The sequence below is a fragment of the Notolepis coatsorum genome (assembly GCF_963971535.1).
Source record: "Notolepis coatsorum genome assembly, chromosome: 13".
NCBI lineage: Eukaryota > Metazoa > Chordata > Actinopteri > Aulopiformes > Paralepididae > Notolepis > Notolepis coatsorum.
This window is the reverse complement of record NC_140177.1, coordinates 28048978-28060922: the sequence shown is the minus strand read 5'-3', so window position 1 is coordinate 28060922 and position 11945 is coordinate 28048978. Positions and strand designations below refer to the sequence as shown.

Below are 11945 nucleotides of genomic sequence, written 5' to 3'. Positions count from 1 at the left end.
TGGTCGTCGACAAACAATAGATACACTGTTTCAACACGCTGGGAACGCACGCGCAGTAGGGGGAATCCTCTATAGGAGATGGGCGCGCACCACAGAGTTCAGCCTTCCACCTGCTGCACACCTTTCCCACAGGCCGGACGCCTGGCTGGACAGCACAGGCAGGCGTCAGCTTGTTATTATAGCAATAATATTTATGTTTTCGATAGGCTGATGTATTAAATCAACTGCATTATTTATATTGTTGGCAACAACAGTTTAGAGCTATGATGAATTGAAAATGGGGGACCCTGATGTAAACAAGACGAAAGTCTTTCTCTGGTCTGCATCCCCTTAACAATTGTATGTATTGAGCTGTACTGTACTGTACCCATTCTGCAATCTGTTAATAAAGTTTTCAATCAATCAATCAATCAATCAATCAATCAATCAGCTGGCATTGTATTCAATTAAATAGGCTACAGAGAGGCTTAAAGTATATATTATTTTGTTAAAATAAGTGGTCTTCATGTTAAAATAATAGCTCTACATTCTGACAGCCATCACTGATATAGAGTGTTTGGTCAGTAACATGGGTCTCCCAGTCCCTCCTGCTCTGCAGTAAACAGAGAATCAATTTTCTAGTATCCTGTTCCCACTTTATCCAACCAGGAGAGATAGCAAAAATACGAAATAAAAACTAGTTTTAAAAGCAAACAAGGGCTTCAAACAAGAACTCTTGAAATAAGTACAAATATCTATAGGGTTCTCTCTCCTGATTGGATAAAGTGAGAAGGGATACCAGAAAATGTATTTTGTGTTTACTGCAGAGCGGAGGGACTGGAAGACGGGTGTTACTGACCAAACACTCTACATCATATGGCCGTCGGAATGTAGAGCTATTTAAATTCTATTCAATTACAGCACCTTAAGAAATATTAGGAACATCCCACAACACATCATCAAGTTGAAGGAAGCCTATTATTTACCAGTGGAATCCATTCATATAATCATAGAATTCATAGTGTGGTTAAAAAAAAGGGGGGTTTCTCAAGCTATGGGTCGGGATCCTAAATGGGTTGCAGGCTGGTCTCTAGTGGGTCCCCCACATGGCAATATTTCCAATATGTTCAAATTAGCCTGCGGTACAAAAACAACAATGAGTTTAATACATTTGGGTCCTTCTGAAAAGGTTTAAGAACTCATGGTCATTTGAAATGTATTGAAATGAATTGTCTCGTCCGGGACCAACACACACCTGTTGAGAACGTATCAAAGATAGCAACACACACATGTCATTTTAACACGTGTCATTTTTCGCATGCCTTCAGGAATAACACAATCTGTTATTCCCCTGAGTGTGTCTGACTCTTCACCACCAAAACCTGCAGACTACAACGTATGACTATATCATGCCAGTTAGGGTACCTTGTGTATACTGTTTACTCTTACTCATAGTATATATTCAGATTCAAATTCTTTATTGCCTATATTTATTGTAACGTACAGTCCCTCATCTGCACCTTTACACTGTTAATTTTTCTCATATTTTTATATTCAGAGTTGATTATATTGTTTACACTATTTATTTTCTTCTGATATTTTTAGACTCAGATCTAATTTGATTGCCTATATTTATGTCTTTCTACTATTACTCTGCCCATACCTGTACCTCCCCTCCCCCCTGCTGCTATGACACCCACATTTCCCCAAGGGGATCAATAAAGGAATATCTTATCGTATCTCATCTTATTCCCACACATACAAAACAATGCTGGACAAAGTGAGTCTTTCTCGTAGCCTATAAGGAGCTCTTCTGTACACTGGGTTGGTCTGGAATCACGTGGCTGAAATTATGATTTTCAAAATCAACCAAATGGATCAACCCACAAAACCTAAGCTGTTTTGGGGCTTTTAAATTAGAATTTCCCACAGTGCACTTGGAAAACAACACAGGCAACTTTGGCCGACCAAGTAGTTGGGGCCCTCTCTCCCTCTAACCACCACCAGCCCTGCAGGCCTGTGAGCCGTGGTGAGTGATGTGGCGTCCCCTGGTGGGACAAGGCATAGGTCTCCGTGTTGGCAGTCAGCAGGCAGCAGCTGGGGGAGCTGAGGCCTATATTTACACACACATTTGGCTTAATTTAGTACCTCTAAACAGCAGGCCTAAGGAAAAAATGTAATCAATTGATATTTTAATGTGAATTATACACATCAGATCTACAAATCTCAATCGGCATTCACATTTTGGATATTAAAATATATTGTTTTAAAGATTTTTTTATATTTTTATTTTTTCAAATAGCTGATCGATTTTCAATTGACGTGTAAATGTTTATTTCAAAGTTCAAGATGAATATTTTCAAAAAACATACAGTACATATGATGATAGTAGCTCAGTTCCTTTATACGCTTCAGTGTACTTCTTCGAAAACTAGTACAAAATCTTATGAAATTATAAGCTTTCCTCAGGTTACTCTCCTCTGAACATATATACAGTACATACACATGTAATACTATGAAAAGGACCTCTTAATGGCCATTCGTGTTTCTTCATGAGAAAAGAAACTTGCAGACAATGTCATATGTCATCGATGTTAAAAGTGTCTGTTAAATCCGAAGGCAAATGGAAATGTATGAAAATTGTTTTGCACACTGCAATTTACCCCAGAGATTATCTGGGTCATTTGGCAATTGTCTCCACCTTCATATCTCTTTCCCCTTGGCTCAAAAAAATGCCTTGTGCTTTATAGAATATAGGCTAATCGATGTTGACATAATGACACAAACAAACACAAATCAAATAGTTCAAAGTGAACGTGGAGAGCACCCACATACATAACATGTTTACTTTCAGATATCAACACCTGTCACTGCGCGGCATGCATGGTATTTGTAAAAAACACCGAATAGATAAAAAATTGAAATTGCACATTCAAGATAGGGCTCCATCTGTGAAATGTCAGCATTGTCCTTGTGTGTGTGTGTGTGTGTGCGCGCGTGTGTGTGTGTGTGTGTGTGTGTGTGTGTGTGTGTGTGTGTGTGTGTGTGTGTGTGTGTGTGTGTGTGTGTGTGTGTGTGTGTGTGTGTGTGTGTGTGTGTGTGTGTGTGTGTGTGTGTGTGTGTGTGTGTGTGTGTGTGTGTGTGTGTGTGTGTGTGTGTGAGAGAGAGAGGGTAGAGACTGAGGAGGAGAAGTGAAGAGAGAGAGAGACGGTAGAGAGAGAGAGATAGAGGGTAGAGACTGAGGAGAAGTGAAGAGAGAGAGAGAGGGTAGAGATGGCGGAGAAGTGAAGAGAGAGAGATAGAGAGAGAGAATAAGCGCTGGCATGCTGATATCACCCCATGTTTCTGTCCGCGTCCTTCAACCTAGGTGGGTAAATGGCGCTTCAGCACATCCTTGGCGTTGGTGGGGAGAGACTCTGGAAAGTTCACGTCAAACTCCACCACCAGGTCCCCCCTCTGTTCTGGGGTCTTGGGGAGGGGGAGCCCCTGTCCCGAGACTGTCCTTCTCATCCCGGGCTTGATGACGTCTGTGATCTTCATGTTGCACGTCTTCCCGTCTATCGTGGACACGGTCACCGAGCATCCACACAGCGACTGCAGCGGGGGGAGGAGGTTGATGGTGATGAGTTCAAAACACTTATGTGTGTGTGTGTGTGTGTGTGTGTGTGTGTGTGTGTGTGTGTGTGTGTGTGTGTGTGTGTGTGTGTGTGTGTGTGTGTGTGTGTGTGTGTGTGTGTGTGTGTGTGTGTGTGTGTGTGTGTGTGTGTGTGTGTGTGTGTGTGTGTGTGTGTGTGTGTGTGTGTGTGAGAGAGAGAGATAGAGAGGGTAGAGACTCAGGAGGTGAAATGAAGAGAGAGAGAGGGTAGAGAGAGAGAGAGGAGAGAAAGAAAAGGGGTAGAGAGACTGAAGAGAAGTGAAGAGAGGCCAACGGCTTCTCTGTTACAGTGGGTGACAATATTGTCACAAGGAAAGATGAAATTACATACCTGGGTTCCATCCTAGAGGCAAATATTTCTTGTGACAAAATGGCAACCAATGTAATCAAAAAAGTCCACCAACGAACAAGATTCTTGTACCGGATCTCCTCTCTGGTAAACAAGAATACACTGAAGACTCTAACAGGAGCACTCATTCAAGGGTACTACCACTATGCTTGCACCTGTTCTGTTTTTATTGCTAACCCTTTTTTTACACAGGATTTTAGCCTGTACCTTCTGGCAGGGGGACTGCCAAATGCCAATGGAAATGAGCCTTTTGGCTAAAATTGGGTGCATTTACATTTGTAAAATGTTTTATTAATGTACACTGTCCCCCTTGAACAAATAAAGTAAACCTAACCTAAACCTAACCTCATGGTACCAAAGCACCTCAAAGGCACTAAAACAAGATTACAAACATCACAAAACAAACTGGTCAGACTACTGCTTGACCTTACTCCTAAAACCCACCTCACCCCTGTCCATTTTGACAACCTAGGATGGCTTAGAGTAGACGACAGAGTACAGCAACTTGCAATGGGCCTGGTCTACAAGATACACCATTAAGGTACCCATGTACAAATACTTCCCAAAGGTCAGTGAATACCACGCCCACAACACCAGAGGGAGTTCCACAAATCATGTTCAACCCAGATTCGGCTCAAACAAGGGACTAAACACATTTAGCAATTATGCCACAACAATGTGGAACGTCCTACCCACAGCCGTAAAATAATGTGAATCCCTACCCACCTTAAAAAACGCTCTAAAAAAGCACCTACGGGAGGCCGCAATTCTAAACTGGCCCCGGTAAATATCCAACCCAATGTACAGTTTCCTCCCCCTCAAATGGCATATATTCTCTTTTAGAAACTCTGTCTGTAAATAAACAGTACTGTATATTTGTATATCTTGTATGTCATAAATGTCTGGATGTAACAGTACTGTATATCGGTATGTCATGTATGTCATAAATGTTATGAATTGAAAATGGGGGACCCTGGTGTAAACAAGACGAAAGTCTTTCTCTGGTCTGCATCCCCTTAACAATTGTGTGTATTGAGCTGTACTGTATTGTACCCATTCTGCAATCTGTTAATACAATTTTCAATCAAGGTAGAGAGAGAGGGGATAGAGACTGAGCTGAGGAGAAGTGAAGAGAGAGAAGGTAGAGCGAGAGAGAGGGTAGAGACTGAGGAGAAGTGAAGAGAGAGAGGGAGGATAGAGACTGAGGAGAAGTGAAGAGAGAGAGATAGAGAGAGGAGAGCAAGAGAGGGTAGAGAGAGACTGAGGAGAGAGAGAGGAGAGAGAGGAGTGATGACTGATGAGTTCAAAACACTTGGGGAGATGTGTTTGCTGTGTGACTGTATGGCTACCCTGTCATTTCTCTGCTTTATAGCCTCAGATTTGTTTTTAGCACGACTTAACAAGGTGCTTTTGGAATGATTTGTAGAAGTGACACAAAACCACGGGGGTCTCATTGGGATTGGTAGCCAACGGTGTGATTTACATTGAGCCTAATTCATCGCTTGATTCCCCAGCGCGACTAATGTCAGCCTTCCATGACAACTGGTGTAGCGGGCCTGGCATAGCTTTCTTATAGAGCAGTCAAAACACTCTGAGCCAAAGTGCTGAGAACCAGACGTAATCCTTAGGGGAGACTGAGAGAAACCATATAAGTACATCTTGCACAGTGTGTTTGTGTGTGTATGTGTGTGTGTTTGTGTGTTTGTGTGTGGGGGTGGGCAAGCCTCAGTCTCTGCAGCTCCTATTTCTCACTGTTCGTGATCCAACTTACATAACTAGCTCCCCAAAGAGGCCGTATTTTAATACCACTCTCAACCGGTAGGCCTACACCTGTCGGAGAGACCAGCTTTTAGGGAGGTTCACCGGTACTGTAGTCGAGGGTACATGCAAGGACGTGGAGTATATCCACCCCTTTTTCCATTTAATAGTGTAGTCGCCTGACAGCCTATTATCATTGAAATATATAAGATGATCCCCCATTTACACTCAACTGTATACCGTCTCCACAACTACCACTACACTACTGGCAACTAGTCACTTCTTATTAGCACGTGAAGCGCCTCTATGACTGATCCTGTCACTAACTCCCTGAGTCATACAGCAATTAATTAACTCCCGGCGGCACACTGGCATCACCTTCACACCAAGACAAGAGGAACATCCAGCCAGATAGCAAGTCACCTAGCTCTTAGAGATCTGCCAATCAAGCCAGTAATGGTTGGTCCACACTGCCAGCACTCAGTACCGATCACAAATACCACCAACCTGGTTGTGTGGCAATAAAGGAATCTTGTATCTTGTATGATGGCCGGTCCACACTTCAGTTCAGACTTTATTGTCCCTCAAGGGGAAATTTGCTTTGCAGCAGTGGTAGAGACAACAACAACAGCAACAACAAATAACACAACACAAGAAACATCACATCTTACAGAATCCAACCAGGAAAAAGAAAAGGAAAATGAAAATGCATTATTGTTATTTTAAAGGAAGTTAAGTGCATTTAGTGCCCTGGGGATGAACGAAAATTTAAATCTGTTGCTCTTTAGCCTGGGGAGCCTATATCTCCTGCCAGAGGGGAAGGGGACAAACTCCTCGGCGGCTGTCTAGGTGGTCTGCAGCGACTCCCACGCATGATACTGTCCACACAGACAGCATCATCAACAGAGCATTTTCACTGCCTCACGCTAGAAATAGGCTCTGCATCGAATCTCTAGGATGTGTATGGCTGATCTAACCTGTTAACATGGGCTGTGCGGCTGATCTAACCTGTTAACATGGTCACTGTGTGGCTGATCTAACCTGTTAACATGGGCTGTGTGGCTGATCTAACCTGTTAACATGGGCTGTGTGGCTGCTCTAACCTGTTAACATGGTCACTGTTCTAACCTGTTAACATGGTCACTGTGTGGCTGATCTAACCTGTTAACATGGTCACTGTGTAGCTGCTCTAACCTGTTAACATGGGCTGTGTGGCTGATCTAACCTGTTAACATGGTCACTGTTCTAACATGTTAATACATGGTCACTGTGTAGCTGCTCTAACCTGCTAACATGGTCACTGTGTAGCTGCTCTAACCTGTTAACGTGGTCACTGTGTGGCTGATCTAACCTGTTAACATGGTCACTGTGTGGCTGCTCTAACCTGTTAACATGGTCACTGTGTGGCTGCTCTAACTTGTTAACATGGTCACTGTGTGGCTGCTCTAACCTGTTAACATGGGCTGTGTGGCTGATCTAACCTGTTGGTCACTGTGTGGCTGCTCTAACCTGTTAACATGGGCTGTGTGGCTGATCTAACCTGTTGGTCACTGTGTGGCTGCTCTAACCTGTTAACATGGGCTGTGTGGCTGATCTAACCTGTTAACATGGTCACTGTGTGGCTGCTCTAACCTGTTAACATGGTCACTGTGTGGCTGGGAGGGGTGGGTGGGTGGGGGACACTGTACAACTGTACAAACAAAACTGTACATTGGATTATTGACAAGACCATACTTGGTAATTTACTGTACATTGGAGGGGGTTGTGTTCGGACATTTACAGGGGCCAGTTTCGAGTTGCAGTCTCCCTTAGGTGTTTTTTGAGAGTGTTTTTGAAAGTGGGTAGTGATTCACATTCCTTTACAGCTTTGGGTAGGGCGTTCCACATTGATGTGGCATAATTGCGAAACGTGTTTAGTCCCTTGTTTGAGCCGAATCTGGGTTTAACATGATTTGTGGAGCTCCCTCTGGTGTTGTGATCGTGGTATTCACTGACCTTTGGGAAGTATTTTGACATGTACATGGGTACCTTGGTCGTGTAGTGTATCTTGTAGACCAGGCCCATTGCAAGTTGCTGTACTCTGTCGTCTACTCTAAGCCATCCTAGGTTGTCAAAGTGGGCAGGGGTGAGGTGGGTTCTAGGAGTAAGGTCAAGCAGTAGTCTGACCAGTTTGTTTTGAGATGTTTGTAATTTTGTTTTTAGCGCCTTTGAGGTGCTTTGGTACCATGAGGTGCAAGCATAGTCGTAGTACCCTTGAATGAGTGCTCCTGCTAGAGTCTTCAGGGTATTCTTGTTTACCAGTGAGGAGATCCGGTACAAGAATCGAGTTCGTTGGTTGTGTGGCTGCTCTAACCTGTTAACATGGTCACTGTGTGGCTGCTCTAACCTGTTAACATGGTCACTGTGTGGCTGCTCTAACCTGTTAACATGGTCACTGTGTGGCTGCTCTAACCTGTTAACATGGTCACTGTGTGGCTGCTCTAACCTGTTAACATGGTCACTGTGTAGCTGCTCTAACCTGTTAACATGGTCACTGTGTGGCTGATCTAAGCTGTAACATGTCCGGTCGAAATGAAAAGCAAGAAGTTCTGTGGGGCACAGTGGGCACACACAATATTCTTGTTTACCAGTGAGGAGATCCGGTACAAGAATCGAGTTTGTTGGTTGTGTGGCTGCTCTAACCTGTTAACATGGTCACTGTGTAGCTGCTCTAACCTGTTAACATGGTCACTGTGTGGCTGATCTAACCTGTAACATGTCCGGTCGAAATGAAAAGCAAGAAGTTCTGTGGGGCACAGTGGGCACACACACTGCTGAGGTATGCGGTGTGGACCGGCCATTATAGAGTGAGTGACTCAAAGCCCCAATTGCTTCGCATCTATGACACTATACACAGTACATGTCCTTGTTGAGTGACTGTTATTGCAGCATGCAGACCCATCATTGAAGCAACTCTTCTAAACTCCGCTAAATGTAGTTTCATTCTGGATCCATCAGTTTCCTACTACGTCCCTCCCTATACCAGTGCTTGGTTGATGTGGGTGTCCGGGGAGGGGAGATATTGCCTCACCTGCCGTAGGCTGACCCGCACAGGATACAGGATGTCGGAGCCTTCCCGCCTAAAGTGCTGGTGCGGCTTGTCCTTGATGACGAAGACGATGTCGGCGGGGATGGTGTTGGGCGACTCGTCTCCCTCCCGCGGGAACGTGATCTTGGTCCCTTCCTTCCAGCCCCGTTTGATCTCGATGGTGAGGATCTTGTCCTCTGTGCGCATGGTCCTGCCGTCCGGGTTCAGCCGCTTGCGGGAGATCTTCATCCGCTTGGTGCAGCCGTGGAAGACCTCCTCCAGGGAGACCCTGAGTTCGTGGTGGATCGCCGGGTCCTGCTTCCGTCGCTGCTGCCCGCCGAGGCCCACGTGCCGGTCGCGGGGGAACCCGTTCATGTTGAAGCCGGTGAAGGAGCCGAAGGGGTCGTTCCCGTCCACGTCCATGTCGTCGGCGTCGTCGCCGCCGCCGCCACGCCCGTTGGCCTTGCGCCCGAAGAACATCTCGAAGGGGTTGGCGCCGCCGAAGAAGGTGTTGAACGTGGCGTGGGGGTCGCCGTGGAAGGTGTAGGTGAAGTTGCTGCCCTGGCCGTCTGCAGTGGGTCCTCCTCCACCCTTCAGTCCTGAGGGGCAACAGAAAGGGTTCCTTAGTCGTCATTGTTACTCTTAACATGCAACTTGTCTTCACACACAGCGCACGGATGTTACAAAGGCATTGTGACACTGGCAGTGGCGTTTCATTACATTTGTCTTTAGAACAGATGTTACGTGTGAACAGGTCACTAGGTTTCCCAGATCAAATTTGCCCCCCCCCCCCCCCCAATCTTACCTCCGATATAGGGAAAAAATAAAGACCACTATCATCTGATTTTTGTGTCATGATACCTTAGGTATGGGAAATCGCATCTTAAGTTGCCGTTCACCCGTAAATAAGTGCACGGTAATGGAAACTGTGAAAGCAAACTTCAGCTGACATTCTCATCATTTCAGAACTCATTTTGTGAGAGAATTGACTGGATATATGGGTTTTTAACATTGATTTTGTCAATAAAATTGTGCATCACAATTCACAATATCAAAACCCTCACAATAAGATCACACTGATGGAAGATAAAGGTAGAATATATAGCCCAGGCCTGGCTCAGGATCAGACACACTGACATGCATGCATATACCATTCAGCACAGTTCAACACTATCATGATTAAAGCCTTCAGCAGAATGCAATCCCCTTTTTTCTTTTCTTTTTATTCTTTTTTTATAACAAGACAAGATGTCTGATAGAGACAGAGACAGACCGTTGTCTATATCAACAGGAATAGGGGGAGACATCTCAGGGAATAAAGATTGTATTCCCCCATAATAATAATAATAATAATAATAATAATAATAATAATAATAATAATAATAATAATAATAATAATAATAATAATAATAATAAAAAATAATAATAAAAAAGTACATTCATTGCTGCCATGTGGTTTTCTAACCAACTGCATATGTTTAATTCCCTCGTATGGTGAAGGGAACTTCGATTCTATCGTGCATCATACCAACATGACTCTATAATTTTCATATCCTAAGCCGAATATATTAATAGCAGTCCCACCACCACACAGTCGTGTCACAGAACAGTATTAGAACAAGAAACCACTATACCTTCTTCTCCATACTGATCATAAATTTCCCTTTTCTTCGGATCGCTGAGGACCTCGTATGCCTCGGCGATCTCCTTAAATTTATCTTCAGCATTGGCTGCCTTGTTTTTATCCGGGTGCCATTTCAACGCTTGCTTTCTGTATGCCTTCTTGATGTCCTCGTCCGCAGCTCCTTTAGAGATCCCGAGTATTTTATAATAATCTTTCCCCATTTCACCCCCAAAGCGGCTCCACACCGAAGAGCAAAAGTACAGTCGGTATAGTCGACGGGCTGTCAGTCCCTACAGGGACATAAAATCCAAGGAGAGGTATTTGATATGGCGTCAACGTCAAGTGGTGTACACTACAGTACAGCGCGCGCTCTCTCTGTTATTATAATAAACAATAAGAGCGTCAGCCGGAGGGGCTGGTGGTCATTTGAAGGCGGTTAGTCAACGCTGTGGACCCTGTGTTATTTATCCACCCCGACTATGACTCTCTTTAAATAGCCATTGCGCCCTCCCTTGCGTCCGGACCGAGCACTGGAATTCAGGGGCTGTTTCTAGAAAGTAAATGCTGAGGCACGTCATTTACCATACTGGGCACTCTTGTAAAATATATATATATATATGAGTTTCTGTGTAGGCGTATCATCATCGTGATCGTCATCGTGATCATCATGACTGTGATTTCCGATTCCGAATGATAATAACCCCGGTTAATATAACTATTGAGTTGTTGTGAACTTGGCACCGACCACATAGGTATGAGTGTGTGAGAGAGAGAGAGAGAGAGAGAGAGAGAGAGAGAGAGAGAGAGAGAGAGAGAGAGAGAGAGAGAGAGAGAGAGAGAGAGAGAGAGAGTGAGTGAGAGAGTGAGTGAGAGAGGGAGGGAGAGAGAGAGAGAGAGGGTGTGAGTAAGATAATTATGTTTAGTCCATGTACGTCGTGTGTGTGTGTGTGTGTGTGTGTGTGTGTGTGTGTGTGTACTGTGTACACAGTATACAGTGTATGTGAGTGAGAGAGTGACCCCAAGCATGCCCTGGTCTGGACTATTCCATCTATTGTACTAAGTCAGTCACCATTATTACATTGCATTTAGGATTTATTTGATTTGATTGTATTTTATTTTATTTACAGATCACCAATATAATTTCTTTCCATTTTGCATACTCCCCCCGTCCCCCGCCCTCTCCTCCAATCTATAATGCAAAATGTGTCAGTGGCACTCAAAATGTGTAAAGGGCAAAGAAAGTATGGGGATGGAGATACCGCTATTGCTCTGCGCTACAGCGACATCTGTTGCATCGCGGCGGAAGTGGCCGCATGTGCGGAGAGTGAAGTCAGGGCCAGAAAGCCCGCACCGCATTGGCCAAAGCCAAATGACTCAGCGCCCACGTTAACGTAGGTTAATCTCTAAAGCGCATCGCATTTTCTCTCCCCGTGGCCTGCTGCATTTTGAACTAGACCGCATTTTTTGCTAAAAAATTAAATAAAAAATCCAAGGAATTTGTGCCTATTTTTTT

At 44.4% G+C, this 11945-nt stretch overlaps 1 protein-coding gene across 1 annotated transcript; it reads right to left on the bottom strand.

The window, feature by feature from the left end:
- Positions 1-2302: 2302 nt before the first annotated feature.
- Positions 2303-10949, bottom strand: dnajb4 (DnaJ heat shock protein family (Hsp40) member B4). Its single transcript, XM_084326869.1, has 3 exons — positions 10443-10949; positions 8812-9407; positions 2303-3573 (listed from the first exon to the last, which is right to left on the bottom strand). Exons 1-3 carry the CDS (start codon positions 10651-10653, stop codon positions 3343-3345), a joined length of 1038 nt encoding a protein of 345 aa, XP_084182995.1. The 5' UTR covers positions 10654-10949; the 3' UTR covers positions 2303-3342.
- Between the last annotated feature and the right edge of the window lie 996 nt (positions 10950-11945).

Coding starts and splice junctions, on each gene's coding strand:
- dnajb4 (XM_084326869.1), bottom strand. CDS start 10,653: ATGGGGAAAGATTATTATAAAATACTCGGGATCTCTAAAGGAGCTGCG. Junction 9,408..10,442: donor TGATCAGTATGGAGAAGAAG/GTATAGTGGTTT, acceptor GTTGCCCCTCAG/GACTGAAGGGTGGAGGAGGA. Junction 3,574..8,811: donor TGCGGGTCAGCCTACGGCAG/GTGAGGCAATAT, acceptor CCCCCGCTGCAG/TCGCTGTGTGGATGCTCGGT.